This window comes from Aspergillus fischeri, genomic scaffold, assembly GCF_000149645.3.
Source record: "Aspergillus fischeri NRRL 181 1099437636252 genomic scaffold, whole genome shotgun sequence".
NCBI lineage: Eukaryota > Fungi > Ascomycota > Eurotiomycetes > Eurotiales > Aspergillaceae > Aspergillus > Aspergillus fischeri.
In genome coordinates this window covers 558,612-572,772 of record NW_001509768.1, presented here as the reverse complement: position 1 = coordinate 572,772, position 14,161 = coordinate 558,612, and the positions used below count along the sequence as shown (strand labels likewise).

At 48.3% G+C, this 14,161-nt stretch overlaps 7 protein-coding genes across 7 annotated transcripts; 4 read left to right on the top strand and 3 right to left on the bottom strand.

Moving 5' to 3' along the window:
* Positions 1-416: 416 nt before the first annotated feature.
* On the top strand, positions 417-2,034 carry NFIA_063580 (cytochrome P450; the record flags this gene model as incomplete). Its single annotated transcript, XM_001263093.1, has 3 exons — positions 417-953; positions 1,009-1,552; positions 1,607-2,034. 3 exons carry the CDS (start codon positions 417-419, stop codon positions 2,032-2,034), a joined length of 1,509 nt encoding a protein of 502 aa, XP_001263094.1.
* A 1,261-nt stretch (positions 2,035-3,295) lies between these two features.
* On the bottom strand, positions 3,296-4,097 carry NFIA_063570 (uncharacterized protein; the record flags this gene model as incomplete). Its single annotated transcript, XM_001263092.1, has 3 exons — positions 3,296-3,311; positions 3,364-3,525; positions 3,586-4,097. 3 exons carry the CDS (start codon positions 4,095-4,097, stop codon positions 3,296-3,298), a joined length of 690 nt encoding a protein of 229 aa, XP_001263093.1.
* Positions 4,098-6,828: 2,731 nt separating this feature from the next.
* Positions 6,829-7,223, bottom strand: NFIA_063560 (uncharacterized protein; the record flags this gene model as incomplete). The annotated part of the gene is made up of 2 exons (XM_001263091.1): positions 6,829-7,004; positions 7,064-7,223. The coding sequence occupies 2 exons, from the start codon at positions 7,221-7,223 to the stop codon at positions 6,829-6,831; spliced, it is 336 nt and encodes a 111-aa protein (XP_001263092.1).
* A 430-nt stretch (positions 7,224-7,653) lies between these two features.
* On the top strand, positions 7,654-8,229 carry NFIA_063550 (uncharacterized protein; the record flags this gene model as incomplete). Its single annotated transcript, XM_001263090.1, has 1 exon — positions 7,654-8,229. The coding sequence occupies one exon, from the start codon at positions 7,654-7,656 to the stop codon at positions 8,227-8,229; it is 576 nt and encodes a 191-aa protein (XP_001263091.1).
* A 1,349-nt stretch (positions 8,230-9,578) lies between these two features.
* Positions 9,579-10,404, top strand: NFIA_063540 (uncharacterized protein; the record flags this gene model as incomplete). Its single annotated transcript, XM_001263089.1, has 2 exons — positions 9,579-10,002; positions 10,058-10,404. The coding sequence occupies 2 exons, from the start codon at positions 9,579-9,581 to the stop codon at positions 10,402-10,404; spliced, it is 771 nt and encodes a 256-aa protein (XP_001263090.1).
* A 520-nt stretch (positions 10,405-10,924) lies between these two features.
* NFIA_063530 (phosphatidylserine decarboxylase) lies at positions 10,925-12,052 on the top strand (the record flags this gene model as incomplete). The annotated part of the gene is made up of 1 exon (XM_001263088.1): positions 10,925-12,052. One exon carries the CDS (start codon positions 10,925-10,927, stop codon positions 12,050-12,052), a length of 1,128 nt encoding a protein of 375 aa, XP_001263089.1.
* Positions 12,053-12,442: 390 nt separating this feature from the next.
* Positions 12,443-13,504, bottom strand: NFIA_063520 (arylsulfotransferase family protein; the record flags this gene model as incomplete). The annotated part of the gene is made up of 1 exon (XM_001263087.1): positions 12,443-13,504. One exon carries the CDS (start codon positions 13,502-13,504, stop codon positions 12,443-12,445), a length of 1,062 nt encoding a protein of 353 aa, XP_001263088.1.
* Between the last annotated feature and the right edge of the window lie 657 nt (positions 13,505-14,161).

The window sequence follows — 14,161 nt, the reverse complement described above, 5'->3', positions numbered from 1 at the left end:
TTGTTATCACAAGGGCAGGTGCTTTACCTAAAACGGATATAAAGCGCCGGCTGCGCTACTACTCTGTCATATCCCTGATATGCCGATCTGTGGGTCGCGCGGGGAAACATGCAGCTAACATGTTTGACGTTTGTCTAGGGATACTACTCTTGGGGCTGCCTAGTTAGCGATAACAGCTTACACAATGCCATCAGTTACATGACACACAATGGTGCCTGCAAGCTTAAATACACGCAGCTATGCCACCAGGACGGACCCAAATTACCAATATCCCCCAGTGTACTGCGTCCGCTGACACGAAACTCTCGCAATCATGATTCTTGCTGCTCTTGAGTTCTCGCCGGTGCAATTTTTTGTCTTACTTGCTGGAACAGCCACTGTTGCACTATCCCTGGTAAAGGCGGCCCAGTTCTTTCATGGTACAGAACAGTCATCAAACCGGGAAGAGAAGAAAACAAAGCAGAACTGATGATGAGATAGAGCGGAAGTATGCTCATAAGCATGGCTGCAGACCACCTAAGCACAGCGTGTCGCTTGGCCCGTTTGGCTTGGGTATGATCATGACGATGCTGGCCGCAACCCGTGAGCACCGCTTCCTCGAGCAGGTCCGCAGCTGGCATCGCGCGTATGGCACTACATTCAAAGCGACGATGATCGTTCGGAAGGCTATCTTCACGGTGGAGCCTAAGAATGTCCAGACGGTTCTCGCGCTGAAGTTCAAAGACTTTGAGCTCGGCGAATACCGCAACAGGGCAGTACGGCCACTCCTTGGATACGGTATCTTCTCTACCGATGGCAGTGTATGGGAGCATTCGCGCGCCCTCCTGCGCCCCAACTTCACACGCAACCAGATAGCCGACATCAGCGTCTATGAGACCCACGTTGCTCACCTTATCAAGCAGATTCCGCGCGACGGTTCCACCGTAGACCTGCAGGATCTATTCTTCAGAATGGTAACAGCCCATACTGCGCTCTTCTCGCACCCACGTCTGACTGACTCATGGTAAGACTCTTGATTCAGCCACGGAGTTTCTGTTCGGAGAGTCTGTCCATTCGCTCGGCGATGCTGCCTCTGCCCCAGCCTCATCGTTTGCCGCAGATTTCAACGCTTCTCAACGAGGATTGGCCCTCCGCAGTCGACTTGGTTCGCTCATGATGTTCTACCGAGACAAGCAATTCTCCAACGCGGTGGCTGATGCACGCTCTTACGTCGATCGGTTTGTACAGAAGGCCATCGATTATCGGATTGCCCTTGACAATGGTCAATATGTTTCTGAGGAGGCTCGCAAGGTCAACGAGCAACAGTATGTTTTCTTACATGAGCTGTCCAAAAGGACGCTCAACAAAACAGAACTCACCGACCAGCTCCTCAATATCCTGCTCGCTGGTCGCGACACCACAGCCAGCTTATTGAGCATCACCTTCTTTACGATGGCGAGAAGGCCCGATATCTGGAACAAGCTCCGACAGGAAGTATTGGCACTCGGGGGTCGGAAGCCCTCATTTGAAGATCTAAAATCAATGACCTATCTAACATGGGTGTTGAACGAGAGTATGCATCGCCCAATCCGCCCTAGAAATCAATATAGCCTAACAACTTCCCTAGCTCTGCGCTTATACCCCGTGGTTCCCATCAACGTGCGCATGGCCAACAAAGACACCGTCCTTCCAGTCGGTGGCGGTCACCGTGGAAAGGACCCTGTCTTCGTCCCCAAGGGCTATGAGGTGATATATTCCGTATACACAATGCACCGCCTGCCTGAGATCTTTGGAGATGATGCAGATGAGTACCGGCCGGAGAGATGGGAGAAACTGAAACCGGGTTGGGCATACATCCCATTCAACGGTGGTCCTCGCATCTGCCTCGGGCAGCAGTTCGCGCTTACCGAGGCTGGATACACCACAGTCCGACTCATGCAGCAGTTCGAGGCCATCGAGAGCCGGGACCCCAAACCGCTTACAGAAGGGCTGACTTTGACCTTGGCAAGTCTGAACGGCACAAAGGTCGCGATGAAACCGGCCAAAGGCTCATAACTGGTATGGTGAAGTTTGCTATTTCAGTCCCTACGTCTTGTGTCAAAACTGTGGCCATACTGGCTTCAGCAGTTCCATTCATTCTTCTTCCTACAGCCTCTATGTGCTTGCCGTACTCCCGTCATTGCTCATAGCACGTAGGGGCCAGGGGTGTATTCTGTTACCGGACCTTGCTAATGCCCCTGGAGCTTCCCTCTGTCCTACTTCGCAACCTCTTCATTCTGAGCTTCTTCCTTTCCTGCGTGCTTTTGTTATTTTGTTCTTGTATTTAGGATAATCATACTCGTACAATTTACTCTATCCTGTGACATCTTCAACGCCTCAATAAAGCTAGAGACACCACCAGAGTTTAGTCTTCGTGCTCTTGCTCTTGAACTATACAGCCACATAAACAGCTAAGGATAATATGACAACCCAGCTCATACTACGCAGTCAGAGAATACTCAAACACGTGCTACCAGTGCCGCTGAGAATCGCATACCTTCATTTTGTACCGTTACAATCTCGGAATCACCCAAGTACCCGGTAGGAGGGATCGTACACCCATGTTATGCGGGGACGAAGGTAGTGTAGAATTGAGATAAATAAAGGTCCCCTGGGAGATAGCGCTGCAGAACTGGACAGAAGAGATGAACAGCGTTCTCTAGCAAGGGCCGACACGAACCATTGTCTCCAAACTATGTCGACAACTTCTTGCCCGGTCCGGCTAGACGCCATGTTGGCCCGAGTACATCTAAAGTCTACGGTATTACTGCAACATCAAGATGCGTTTCGACCAATTCGAACCATGTCCCCGCATACCCGGATTTTCGGGACGCTCTGACGCGGTGAACAAAGTCTCGTAACTTTAAAGCACATTCCCTGTGGACAGGAAATAAAGACAAACTGTCCAACGTTTCCTCCCATGGCTCTTGAATCTCAAGCATTGCCAACGTCAAAGGCATTATCACTGGTAACGCTCTCGATTCCTTGCGGGCTGGACGGGCTAGAAGGGATATTTCCGTGAAGATGCTCTTTGCAAAGGATATTGCAGTATCATCTCGGACTCCGAATGGATAACGTAGGCGATGTACTATCAATAGAGCGGCCAACTGATAGACTTTTGCCTGTGTTACCATTCCCAAGATTTCATGTTCCGCATACAGGTCAGATAGGCAATGCGGTGCCCGGGGCTTCCACTCTCGAATTGTTTGCGCTATCTCAGCCAGCCTGTCATGAATCCCTTGTTGAGATTCGATGTTTGCATGAAGGGAATTCTTTCTTAGAGCATGGCTGCACTGACAGATATCATAGAGATGGGGTAATAGTGTCGAGCAGAGGCCCACATACCGATCGACAACGATGCGATTGGGAATAGGGAGCCGTACGATAGGAACTTCGCGATGCACGAGGCATTCGACAGTGTCGATAAGAATTGGGGCGAAGATCACTGTATCCATTTGCGGATCCTGGATCAACTCTTCATACCATGGCTTGGCTGATATAAGCGAACTGCGTATGATGGAGCGGGCCTTTGAAGAGCATGGCTCAGTGAGTACATTAAATACATACATTGCCTGGCCCAAAAGCAATGTACAAGCAGCTTCAAAGTCTCTTGTGATAGTCACATTACGCAACGTTTGTAGGCCGTTTGCAGCCTTGGACATGTTCGGCTCATCTCGGCGCGCGGTGAGGGGATTTTGATATCCTGTCATCAAGCACAGGAATGCCAGGTATCCTTCCGTCAAAATCGGTGCTGACAATCGTAAGATTGTATAAAGGGAAATCTGGAACTCGGACGCAAAAGTGTGTCCCATCATAAAGGGAGCGTGTATCGCTGTGAATCGGTCCGCGTCCATGACTGTACGCAGGGCATCCGAAGTCGTGCGAAGACAAGTGGGAGCCGCAGGTAATCTTTCTGGAGGCAAGCCAATAATACTTCCGTCATCCTCCCCATATGCCCAATCTTTGGCTGTGTCAGTCCAAAAGACTCGCTTCAGCCATTGGTTGAAAATACTTGGCGGAGGGTGGCTCTCGCTTCGGTAGTTTCTGTATCGGTGTTGTTCGACGCCCCAGATGAACATTTTCCCATTTGGGAAAGTTTTTGCAGCAGGCCGGCGACCCAAGCGTGGATTTTGTCGAGATTGAGAGCACACAACTTGAAGGCGATGGCATAGGACACAGGAGAATTGGTCGCCCATAAAGGTACATTTTTGTTTCTTCCGATGACAGCGATCGCAAGCGCCCATACTTTCTCAGAGGTAGCACGGCACACGGTACACAGTCAAGATGCTTAGCAACAAAATAACTAGTTTGCAGAATGTTGGAGAGGCCACAAGCACAGGACATGTTAATGACGCATGAAGGAGGATAGAATCTTAAGTACTCTTGGTGACACCCCCTGGCTTACCCCGCCTTCTCTGACATGTGCGTAAAAATAGTCAGCCGGTGAAGCCAATTTCAGAAATAGCGTAGATAAGATCATGTTGTCATGCTCTATCCTGCGCTTTTTCGGGACTCTCCATTGTATTACTCCTAGTCTGCTTTATAACACAGTTCTTAGAGGCATAAACTCTCTCTTTCCTCTGCCTGCTTCCTTTCCCCTTCTGCCTTGAGCAAAAGCGCCTTGTAGTCCGGAGAGCTGCTCCCACTCCCGCGGAGGATACTTCGGTATGTGGATGCTAGGAAGTCAGCCTTCAAGCAATCAGTTTCCAAGCACCTTCGTAGAGTCTGCAATGCCAGCTACACCTATGAGCAGTGTCAGAGGAAATTGCATGTGGCCGGTCAGTCCACGTCGCCTCTAGTTGTAGATGGCGTTCATGGTGACTGTGACGCTTTCGACGTCTTCCATCAACTGCAGCAGCAAGGAACAAGTGTCCTGTAAACTCGAGCTCGGCTCACCCAGCGATTCTAGCGTCTTTCGAGTCTGGGACGCATCTTCGGAGATAGATAATATGTGGAAAGGGAAATGGACCTTATCAAAGTGACGAATGGTGGCATGTTGTCTCCAAGAAGGCAGATGAGTACTTGAATATGAATGAGGTTCCTCATTGAATACGATATCGGAACAGTCCTCGAGGTCTCCTGATCGAAGACCGGCACAGCCATTAACTTGCAAATCTCTTGGGATGGGTCCTAGAGACAAACTATGAGTCCGTCTGGTGATAGACCGGAGAGATGTTAGCGTCACAGTATCTGACTTCGGGTTAGCGCTAGGCGGGCACTCAACATCCTCTCTCGTCCACGAAGCCATTGCTGCCGGTCAGCAGTCCATGCTCCGTCATCTGCTGTCCACCTGTAGGTATTCTCCCAACTACCGTCCTCGTGCAGCCCCCACTGTTGCTCTTCCACCACTTTCCTACGCCATCGCCCAGTGCGATCTCAACAATACCAGCGTCCAGAGGTGCCTGATTGTCCTACTCTCCCATCCACAGCTGGACGCCAATCTGCGCACACCCATCTTCGGTGTCCATCCGCTCCACTTTGCACAGCCCATCATGATCCCGATCTCCTCTCGGGATTCATTCTTGACAGGTTTGCCACAGCCGGGGTCACGACACTTGGACACACGCTACTCCATGTGGCTTCCTTACCTCTGACGAATTGTCAGACTGTTGCCGCCAATCCAGACGTCGCCAGAAGCATTCATCGCGCCCGCACGCTTGACTCTTATTAGCCTCCATATCGACTTCCCAGTCCGGTCTACATGCAATTTCTGACGCCTGGGGAGACAGGTGTGATTCATCCGCAGCCCATGACAGTAGCCCAGCAACAGGCCCAAAAGGCCACGATTTTGGCGGCGACCTTGAATATGGATGAGGAGACTGTGGAGCTGGTGAGACAGATGGATGGTGGGGAGGCAGTCTGGTAGGAGGCGACGAACTACTGGGGTCTGACCCCAAGGCAACTATGGGGGGAGTAGTATACATAATGACAAATACATATGTGGTAGGTAAGGTAGGTTATCAAGGCCAAGTAGCCAAGTACACGATCGTAAGTATTCTCCTACTTACTGTTAACCGCCCAGAGCACTTTCACTTCGAGGAATTCTCTTGCTCAATATCCTGCATAAGTTGCTCCAGCATCCTTGCTTCATCCTGGTCCTTTCCAACTCATTCTGCTCAGATATCCATCTTAGGTAGGCGGGAATTCTGGAATTCCCGCCTGTCCCTTGAAAACTTGGTGTCGCCCTTCCACAGATTGGACTCTGGGTAATCTAGAGACTCTACAGAGACAGATCCACTCTCCATAAAACTAAAAATGACATGCGCGCCATTTTTAACGAAGGGGACTAGAGCATGCAAATTGGTCTAACCAAGGTTAATCAAGAAACTTAAGTATAGTGCTAGGTACACCTCCATGAGTCCACTTGAACAGGATCCAGTATGAGATGGCATATAATGAGCATGAAATGCATTAGCATTGGTAACCGCATAGTACCCCTTGCCATCAAACGCATCACAAGGGGGTTTCATTTTCCATGGGCCTGCAATGGAAATGTTAGCCTGAGCCTAATCATTAATCCATTGGATATACCCACGTTGCCACGCCTTCCACCGAATATCATCAAATGCCTCCATGTCCCGCCATCGTTTCCACCTCTCTTCAAAGGTTTAGCAATCCACCTACATAATAACACACTGCCCTTTGGCTAACAGCTGGTGGACAATGTCTGTTTGGTTCCATACTATGCGGTCGGAATGGCTCATTACTAAATGGGGAAACTTCAACGACAGATACAGGGGATCTGAAGTTCTTTTCCGATTCTACAAAGTCTGCTTAGCAATGGACACTATTCATCCCATCAGTCATAATTTAATAGTCGCTTCCTCTCAACCAATCGTCCAATAGGAGCTCCTTCGCGGTTGGTCTGTCCTCAGGCAGCCACCGTAATGCCTTCCGTACAAACCCAAGGAAAGGCATCTTAACATCGCCCTGGAGTCGACATTCACGACTCTCAAGGAATTGCTTGGGATGTTGACAGAGCTCCTCTAGTTGCCTGCAACGGATGAGCTGTGATCTAAGTGCTATGAAATTATACTACACTTACCATTCTCATCCCAGAACTTCAGAGATTCTTCGCTTCGTCTAAGAAACTCAAGAGGGGGTGGTCCCAGAAGGGAAATCGTCTCCGCAAAGCGCTGAGCGTGGTCTGTATCATTTTCAAGGGGTTGATCTTGGAAAGATGTCCTTGCTCGAACAGTATCCATGCCTAGGGACGAGAAATTAATGGATCCCCAAACACTCGATCGATACTCATGCCGTTTGACCGACGGCCCATATATCTTCCGAAGTTTTTCATTAGTAGGCAAAATACTAGTGATGGTAAAATAAAAGTAGCGCTTTTCTGATGGTCTGTTTAGATATTACATCATCTAATACAACCTCTGATAGGTAAGGTATCTTTGCCTCTCTAGCATGGACCCAAATCCTAATTTCTGCAAACGGCAGTAGATTACTTCATTTTTGCCATACATACCTACAGAGTTTGACTGCACCTTTTGATAAATTGTTCAATGAAAGTCTCTATCATCCTATCTAGCTCCTAGCTGTATTTCCGTATATACCTCCCACAAGTTTCACCAGGTTTACCAGCAACAGGGGATTCGCCAACGCACACCAAGGAAACAGCTTCTCATCATGTCCCAACCAAAAGAAGACCCAGAGAAGCTAGCGGATCAAGTAGTCTATTTCTCCTTACGCCTTTCCTCTCCCGCGACGTTTGCCTCAGCGGTCGACGGGGCATTCGCGCATGCGGACCCAGAAGAGGCCCAATTCTACCAATACCTAAAGCAAAACAACCGAATCCAGTCCGAATTTCACGCCACTCTTATCCATGTCAATGACCGCACCGCAAATCCTGCAATCTGGGAAAAGTACAAAGCAGATTACAAAGAGGCGCTCAGTCGGGAGGGCAGCGGAGACCTCACCCCTAGCTTAGGTGCTGGGGAAATCCTCCCAGATCACCTGGTCTGGGACCAGAGAATCATGGCTCTCGCGGTTAAGATGAACGGCGAAGATGGACCGCTCCCCTGTGCGAACGCAAGCCCACACGTCACGGTCGGGACAGCGGACGATTCGATCAAGGCGTTCGAGAGCAATGACCTGTTGAAGCGGTGGAGGGAAGGTGATCAATCAACGGGTCCAATCTATGCTAAGGTCTTCCCAAGGGGGTATAATTTTGAGAGCTCTATCCAGGCTAATTTTGCTGGGTGATGGTCTTCGTGCATTTCATCCTTGTGCTTAGGATCTGTCGCCTGGGTCAAATCATCCCCTGTACTCCTTAGTCGTCATATATCTCTTTGGTGTTTAGGATGCAGAGATCGCTTACTACTGTCAGAAAATATACTTGCAAAGCTTGAAATGAGAAGTACACCGAACGAACCATTACTAGAGGTGACCAGGACAGGTTCCTTCTGCTGCCAGGTCACCTAGCTTTTCCTTCCTGATAACTCCAATATGCATTCTTAGTGCATAGAGAGTTTCATGACCAAAGACGCTCCACAACAGTTCCTACTCTATTATATGGAAGATGTATGCGTAAGCAGAGGAGTCATAGTACCCTTGCATCTTATGCTTGACATGGGGACACTTAATGTCAGTGACAGCCTATATTAGTAGCACCAAGTAAAATCTCAATGCCTAGCTGAACAACTGTTAAGTTCAGCAGATACTACAAGAACGGGTATTCCACTACTTTGAACCATTTTTACCAATGCTTTCCTGGCTGGAGTTCTGCTTAGTTAGGACTCCAGTTTCTTCTTTGAGAACTTCTTTCTTGTACCTGTCCTCTTAGATGATATCCTCTTCTATCTCAGTATGGTGACTTGCCAGCTAATGTGTTCATTATCTATATGTCTTAATAATTGCTGATTGTTCTGCATCTTTCAATAGCAGTTGGCCTAACAGCTCATAATTGCTTTCACGGGCTGGCCATATTATGAAATGCAATTAGTATTATAGTAAGCTTACGTAGGAATGGGATTCATAAAGTTCCACCAATAGAGGATGTATAGCGACCGAAGATAAAACATAGCGACAGACAAAGAGATCAAAAGCTGACAGTTCTGTCATCTGCTATGTTTCCTGCGGGGTTGTTGGCTTTGATATTCTAAATGCTGACACGTCCACCCACCCTGCTAATGGCCAGTGATAGTATTCTAGTCTTAATCGTGTAGTATTATAGCCATTTAAGGGTGAATTAAACTCCTACTTAGGCCTGGTAAGCTCTACTAAGTGGGAGATGATGCGATCTGACTCAGACCAGTCGTGGTGAGATATGGACAGCGCTGGCTGAGCTGAGAACGCCTCTATTGTAAGAGCGCTTACTGAGAATGAGGGCTACCTGGTGTGCTTACTTCTTGTTAACCTGTCGACCTATTAATCTGGTCCACGTGTATGCTGATAATATTGGATTTGCTATATAGCTGAATGTAGTTATTCAGAGAGTGGTGATATTTGAGAAATGTGTATTATGACTCACAAGGCTTATCTAGTACCAGGCTGTACATTCTTTGATTCTGCTCTTAACAGCAGACAAGATAACGCAGATATCGACAAAGAAGATGCGCTTCCAGTTGTCTGAAGTCCACCATGAGGCGGACGAATTCGAGGAATTAATTGCCTGCGAGGTAGCGAGCTTCGAGCATCCCCAACAATCAATCTTCAGATTTTTCTATCCTATTTTTGGCCATGAATCTGCGGCAGAAAAGCAAACAGCCTTTCGAAGTCTGGTCGAGCTGCAACGCCAGTGGTCTCGCGATGATCCAGACATAGTGTGGACCAAGGCCATTGACACACAGAATAACAACAAAATAGTCGGCGGCTTGTTGATGAAGGTCCATAAGAAGAACCCTAATCCTCAAAAGGATGACGATGGGCATCAGTCTGCGTTTTGGTATCCTGCCGGTAGCCAGCGGAGGTATATCGATGAGTGCCTGCGCATATTTACAGCCCCGCATGAGAAATTCATGCAGAGACCGCATGTTTGTAAGTTGTGCGCCGAGAGAAAATCTGGAAAGTTTGCGAATTAACAAGTCGATAGACCTATTTATTGGCTTCGTCCTTCCAGAATACCGACAACAAGGAGTTGCCGACATGTTTCTCGCTGATGCATGCCGGCGGGCAGATGAACTCGGAATAGAAGCGTGGCTTGAATCTGTGGTGGCTATGGGGGTGCCGATTTACATGCGACACGGCTTTATTCCCTTCCGTAAGCACGCGGTAGAGCCTCACGCTGAAAGACCCGATGATGAATGGAAGGATATGGAGGGGAAAATGCAACCTCTGCGGTTCTGGCCGATGTGGCGACCTCCCCATGGCAAGTTTGTCCCTGGGGAGACGAAACCACCTTGGAATGAATTTATGAGTGGCATGTTGAGCAGGTTGTAGCTCGTATCAGTATTTCCTTTCAGTGATTTAAGTGGGCCTAGTTAATATAGTTGAATGAGCGTGGTATCGGGTGGGAGTAATGATTGTCAGAGCTGAGAGTAACAGTTGAACCTCTGGAATATTACATTGTCGCCTTTGAAGAACACACTCCCAAGATGGCCGTATGCAGCTAACTAGACAGGAACAGTCTAGCTCTTCTTGAACCAGTCATATGTACATTAATACTGGACCGCAGCGCTCGGAATGACCGTAGCTTAAAAGTCATCATAAGGTAAGATTCAGTCAGCCATCGACTACACTCACGCCGAGTCGCATCTAGCTCACAATAACATATGAGAATATATAATAGTGTAAATTACCCACAAGTAGCGATCTAGGCACCCGATTGAAACTACCACTTCGAAGAATCATGTTCACTAAGCTATTGACAAAAGTTACATCCTCCTTTCTAGGCCCAGGACCAGACTCCTACACCGAGGATGATTATTCACACCTTGTTAGGGATCTGGCAGAATGGATTATGTCAGATTCGAAATGGAGAGCCGATTTTGAAGAGGCAATCACCACAGCCCGTTCACACAATACAACTGAGATGCAGGACATTCAATGTCTAGAAGAGTACTTTCGATTCATCAACGACCAGCTTTACTGGATACCAAGTGAAGCTGCACAGCCCAAGGACTTTCTCTCCCGGATATGTAAAGTGTGGTTTGTTCTCGACCAGCCCTCTGTCGCCGCTTATCAGGGCCCAACTCGACCATTGTCTGAGCCGGGAAAAGACCAGCATGGCAAACTAACCTGGCTCTCAGACTGGATTGTGAGATACAGCAAGGAGATCGGAGTTTTTATGGATTCACCTGCTTCCGCAACATCACTGGATACATTCAGGACAAGCCCTGCGTACAATATACAAGACTACATCGAACCTCGAGGAGGATGGAGGACATTTAACGAATTCTTTCGCCGCAACGTCAAGCCCGGCCGACGCCCCATTGCTGCCGTTGGAGACAACTCAGTTGTAACATGTCCCGCCGACTTCGTGTTTGAAGAACTTTATCCAGTCTCGGCGGATTCTACCGTGACCACGAAAGGACTCAAGTGGCGGATCGCTCAACTGCTCGATGATTCATTGTACACGGAGCGATTCGCCAATGGAACGTGGCTGCATGGGTTCCTAGACGTGAATGATTATCACCGAGTACATGCACCCGTCAGCGGAACGGTCTTGGAGGCCCGAACGATTGTCGGGCGAAACTATATGCAGGTTTATGCTACCAGCCTTCCAGGAAGGGATGCTATACCAAATAGAGCCGCACAAACGAACGTAGTCGGCCACACAGCAGGCGCAGTGCTCAGTGTCCGCAACGAGACAGGCTACCAGTTCTGCCAAGCTAGAGGCCTGATCGTGCTGGATACAGGCGCTGGTCTGGTTGCCGTGTTACCTGTCGGTATGGCCATGGTATCATCAGTCATTCTCACTGCCGAAGTTGGCGCAAAATTACATAAAGGTGAAGAGCTGGGTTATTTTCAATTCGGGGGGTCGGATGTTGTTTTGATCTTTGAGGACGGGCTGAAGGTTGACATCACTATGGAACGGGGCCAGCATTATAGGATGGGCGTGGACATCGGTCATTGCAAGTGTTCTTAATTTTGAGTCTGACCTTTAGGACGTTCACATCTACCTACCTTTTAGAAAAGAGCTCTAATCAACCCTGCGCTATCGGTCCAATACACTACATTGTCGGGCTTACCGACTCATGTATAGATGCAACACCGCCAACAGTTGGGAGAATCTGCATAGGTAAGTTTTTCAGTAGCAACATCATCCCATGTACGACATAGTTAAGTACGGAGTTCCCGTGATTGCAATCGCTGAATCATTACGCTAAATAAGAAGTATCTGCTCATATACAATGAGATGCCTTTAGGATATTAATATGGGGTTTGGGTAATAAGCCTAAGACTCAGTCGACCATCATAGATTTCCGACAGTTCACATAAGTATCCTCCCAGTTGAGTGTACTACACACCCCTAACCTCACCCAGGGAGTGCTGAAGATGTATCCACAACTGAGGAATTTGCCATACTCGACCCATTGGCTGCAATGGCCTCCGCAAAAGCCCGAGGGTGGTAGCTTGAACTGGTATATGTAGTCTGAAAGCCTTGGCTATGTACCGCGTCCATAGGCATGAACTGGTCCGACGCAGGGGATGTGGCGTGAATTCTCCAGTGGTCAAAATCTGTTGCTCCATTCCAGCTTACCCAGAAGGTGGTTGCTGAGTTTGTAGATGCACTGTATGTTCGAAGCGCAGGAGGGTCACTTGGCTTTGCAGTCCAATTGGCCTTGAATGCACGGTAATTCTGTGAATCTGGGGATTCCAATGTAGCAAAGAATATTGTAGTGCCGTCCTCGGTATGTTCCGAAATCGAAGGATGGATGCCCCAACCGATCAGAACGTTCTTGTTTGGCAATATTTGGGTGTTTCCCTGGAAAATAGAAAGCAGGCCGCTGCCAGGGGCATGGTATTGTCTGGTCAATGTTGAGGTGTTCGTATTGTGGTCGATGGAGATAATCTTCCCGGACGAAGTGGATGATGTGTTTTTATGCTTGTTGCTTGCATTATCGAAGAAAGAGAGAATTGTCGTGGTCTCATTCTCCTCTTGAAACCGGGCGTCATGTTGATAGGAGAAATTGTAACCTCTCAGCTGGAGAGAAGATTGAGTGCCGCCCAGTTGCCAGATAATGGACCCATTCTTGCCGGAAATCTTGTATATGCAGCTGGTATGTCTTGCAGATACGAGGTAATCGCCTTCGTGATTCTTATCAACCGAATTAATGTGAAAATAGTCCCAAGCGCTACCGTTAGTCCGGCCATCACCAACCACTCCATCTAACCGTAGAGGGGTTAGGGAAGCCGAAAGAGGAACGTGATCAAGCGACTTCCACTCAAATAAGACCTTTCCTGTCTCTATATCAACCTCTTGGAACACGCCGTCTATAACCCAACCCTTTTCAGGACCTATGCCATATGCTGAGAGATTGTAAGGTCCTGTTTGGTATATTGTTATGAGTGCTGTCTTTCCATCAATGACTCTCATTTCATGCAAATCGCTGGGAAGCGTCCCATTCCCGCTTTGCACAGTGGTTGTTTCTTTGTAAGCGTCGTCCAAAATTGTATGGTAACCCCTTGCATATCCCTCGGTTTGAACTCCTTGATAATAGCAGAGGTGGTCTGATCGATTATAAGGGCAGACATGGAGGTCATGGAAAATATCAGTGGCAGAGCTATTAGCCCCGCTCCATACAAGGTTCTAGCCACGTCAGAGCCGTCACGAAATCAGAGCAGGGTAATGCACAAACACCAGAAGTGTCAAAAATATAGGGCCCCGGCAGATCTACGCCATAGGGAGTGAGAAATAGATAACCCGGGGTAAGAAGACTATCGTTTTTTATGCTGATATTGAGAACTGGGGCGCGGATATCCGGTCGCTTGTCAAGTCGAATCATAGTTAGTATACTCCCGGGCAATATAATGGGAGCTTTCACTGACAGACTGGAAGGACATCGAATTTGCGCAATTTATGACACGAACAAATGTCAAGATCCAACTAATCATCACCAGGCCTTTCCTAAAAGATACTAGGTTGCTGTTCTGGTTCGAAGCCATGGTGACTTGGTTACAGGAAATCACTGCCCTCAGCCATAAGTATCCCGGGAGTGCCTGAAAGGATTTGATAGTCCTATAACTGATTTGG